The sequence below is a fragment of the Penaeus monodon genome, chromosome 27 (assembly GCF_015228065.2).
Source record: "Penaeus monodon isolate SGIC_2016 chromosome 27, NSTDA_Pmon_1, whole genome shotgun sequence".
Taxonomy (NCBI): domain Eukaryota; kingdom Metazoa; phylum Arthropoda; class Malacostraca; order Decapoda; family Penaeidae; genus Penaeus; species Penaeus monodon.
In genome coordinates, this window is record NC_051412.1 from 37,938,479 (window position 1) to 37,939,593 (window position 1,115).

Consider the following 1,115-nt stretch of genomic DNA (forward strand, 5'->3'; position numbering starts at 1 on the left):
AAACAAACAAACTCAAGAGAGCAAAAAACAAGAAGATGTTACATAAAAAGAGAGATAGTGTGTCCCTTCTTAAAGCACTTACATCAGCTAGGTTTGGCAAGATGTATTCGGGGAATATGTTGACATCTGATCTGGGGATCGATGAGACGAGAGTGAGGCAGTGCGTGACGGTGTGGAGAGCAAAAACCCGCACTCTAGGCTCATTATCATGGAGAAGGTGGAACTGGAAGGATAAATCCCATAAATAAAGTGATTTTATGATGTTTGTGAAAGTGAATCTATGAAAAATAGAAAAAGAATCAACAAGATTCCTGAAACCGAGATTGAAACTGGATCCTACGGTATCAATGGCATTGAATCTAGGAAAATAAACAGACGAAATTTATGAATTCATTTGAAACCCAAGAGAATCTGAAACTGATACTATGATATAAAATATTACAGATGAGGCCTAATTAATGAATCTATACCAAGGAATATCTATAAATAAACAAATATCAGCCACATATAAATCCAATATAAAAACAACAGTTAACACTTAGAGAATAACCTAATTTCTATGCTACTTACAGTGTATGGCAAAATACGATCTAAAATGATTTCGTCAGGAACGTAATGGGACACTTTTCCGAGTAACTCTAGGGCATCTAACTTGGAAGATATAAAATGAAGGGCCCTGAAAAAACAAAGAAAAATAATCAACATTCAGTGCAGACATTAAAACAATTCATCATCAATCTTTCCATAATTTCTGTCGCAGCCTAAAAACATATCTGGCTGATCTACATATGAATCTCCGATTTGTATAAAAGCTGATATTAAATCTCAAAAAAAAAGCAACACAACCCTTTTGAACCTACAAATTTCAAATAACAAAAAACGCAATATATCATCGAAATATCCTTTTTCTAATCAGGTCCCCTACCGCCAGCGTGTCATAATGCGCGGAAAAGTCCTTACCGAATTGACGAGGTGATCAGTGACGCTATGATGATGAGAGCTTCACACTTCCTTTCAGGTTTCTCTTTGTCTTTCTTCTCCGAATCGTCTTCTTTGTCCACTTCCTTATCATTCTCATCTTCAGCTCCTAATGCTATCAGGATATCACTCATACT

General features: G+C 35.9%; 1 protein-coding gene across 1 annotated transcript in view; it reads right to left on the bottom strand.

The window, feature by feature from the left end:
* The window catches only part of LOC119590840 (phosphoinositide 3-kinase regulatory subunit 4-like), a gene marked incomplete in the record, with an annotated part of 15,627 nt that overhangs the window by 9,800 nt on the left and 4,712 nt on the right, over nt 1-1,115 (bottom strand). Inside the window, 3 exon segments of the mRNA XM_037939598.1 lie at nt 83-223; nt 571-676; nt 961-1,115. Coding sequence (XP_037795526.1) covers nt 83-223; nt 571-676; nt 961-1,115 — 402 coding nt within the window.